The following is a 974-nucleotide window of genomic DNA, read 5'->3' as shown; positions in this document are numbered from 1 at the left end:
AATCTATGTACAACCATTTAAGAACTAATATAGAGCACACGATACAAGAACAGATGGACTGGTTCTTTATATGGAATATGAATACACTACCTCGCATTAAATTATTTCTCTGGAAATGTTGCACTAACAGCTTACCGGTGAAAGCGAAAATTGGTAGATTTATTGATAATAATTACTCATGTGTTAATTGTAATGAGGATGAGACTCTTGACCATGTGATGTTGCATTGTACTTTCGCAAAAGCAATTTGGTTTCATTATCAAGTTAGAACGGATCATATCACTACTACTATACAATGGATTCAACAATGGAAATCTCTAGAGGAAGAAACTATAAATCTATATGCTAAAATTTTATGGTTTATTTGGAAAGCACGATGTGAGAAATGCTTTACGACGAATAAACAAAATCCATTACAAATGATCGAAAGAATTAACAATACTACGGCTACACCACTCAAGAACGAGTCCAATACTACAACTAAATGCAGAGAAAAAATGAAGATTCAAACATGGAGACCTCCATCGACACCATTCATAAAGATCAACGTTGACGCCTCATTTATTAGTCTCAATGAACCGGCTGGGATTGGATGCATTATTCGAGATGCAGAAGCAAACTTTATAATAGCGGCAGTGGATACCGTACGCGGACAACACGCAGAAGAATGTGAAAGTTTGGCTATATTACATGGTCTTTTATGGGCGATTCAACTAAAAATCTCTCACGTGCAATTAGAAAGCGATAATCAAGCATTAATTCAATATCTCAATAGCAATGGAGGAGGGATTCACTGGCAGTCGCAAAGAATCATCCAACAGATTAAAGACATCAACGACAAATTCACAGGAATAATCTTTTCTCATGTGTCAAGAACTTGCAATACTCCTGCAGATGTTTTAGCTAAATGGGGTCGTACACATTGTCAAAAGAAAATTTGGAATGATGTTCCCTCTTTTATTTCGAATGTTTAG

The 974-nt window shown here is 35.7% G+C and overlaps 1 protein-coding gene across 1 annotated transcript; it reads left to right on the top strand.

The window, feature by feature from the left end:
• The first annotated feature begins 497 nt into the window (after nt 1–497).
• LOC147563912 (uncharacterized) lies at nt 498–974 on the top strand. The gene has a single exon (XM_086661024.1). It carries the CDS (start codon nt 498–500, stop codon nt 972–974), a length of 477 nt encoding a protein of 158 aa, XP_086517150.1.

This window comes from Eschscholzia californica, unplaced genomic scaffold, assembly GCF_041429995.1.
Source record: "Eschscholzia californica isolate CP2 unplaced genomic scaffold, dmEscCali1.0.p SCAF_1, whole genome shotgun sequence".
In the NCBI taxonomy this organism is placed as follows: Eukaryota; Viridiplantae; Streptophyta; class Magnoliopsida; order Ranunculales; family Papaveraceae; genus Eschscholzia; species Eschscholzia californica.
Note: the sequence above shows the minus strand (reverse complement) of the source record. Positions and strands in the feature narration are given on the sequence as shown.

What these genes read in the sequence shown, in the direction of transcription:
- LOC147563912 (XM_086661024.1), top strand. Translation starts at nt 498, where the DNA reads ATGAAGATTCAAACATGGAGACCTCCATCGACACCATTCATAAAGATC.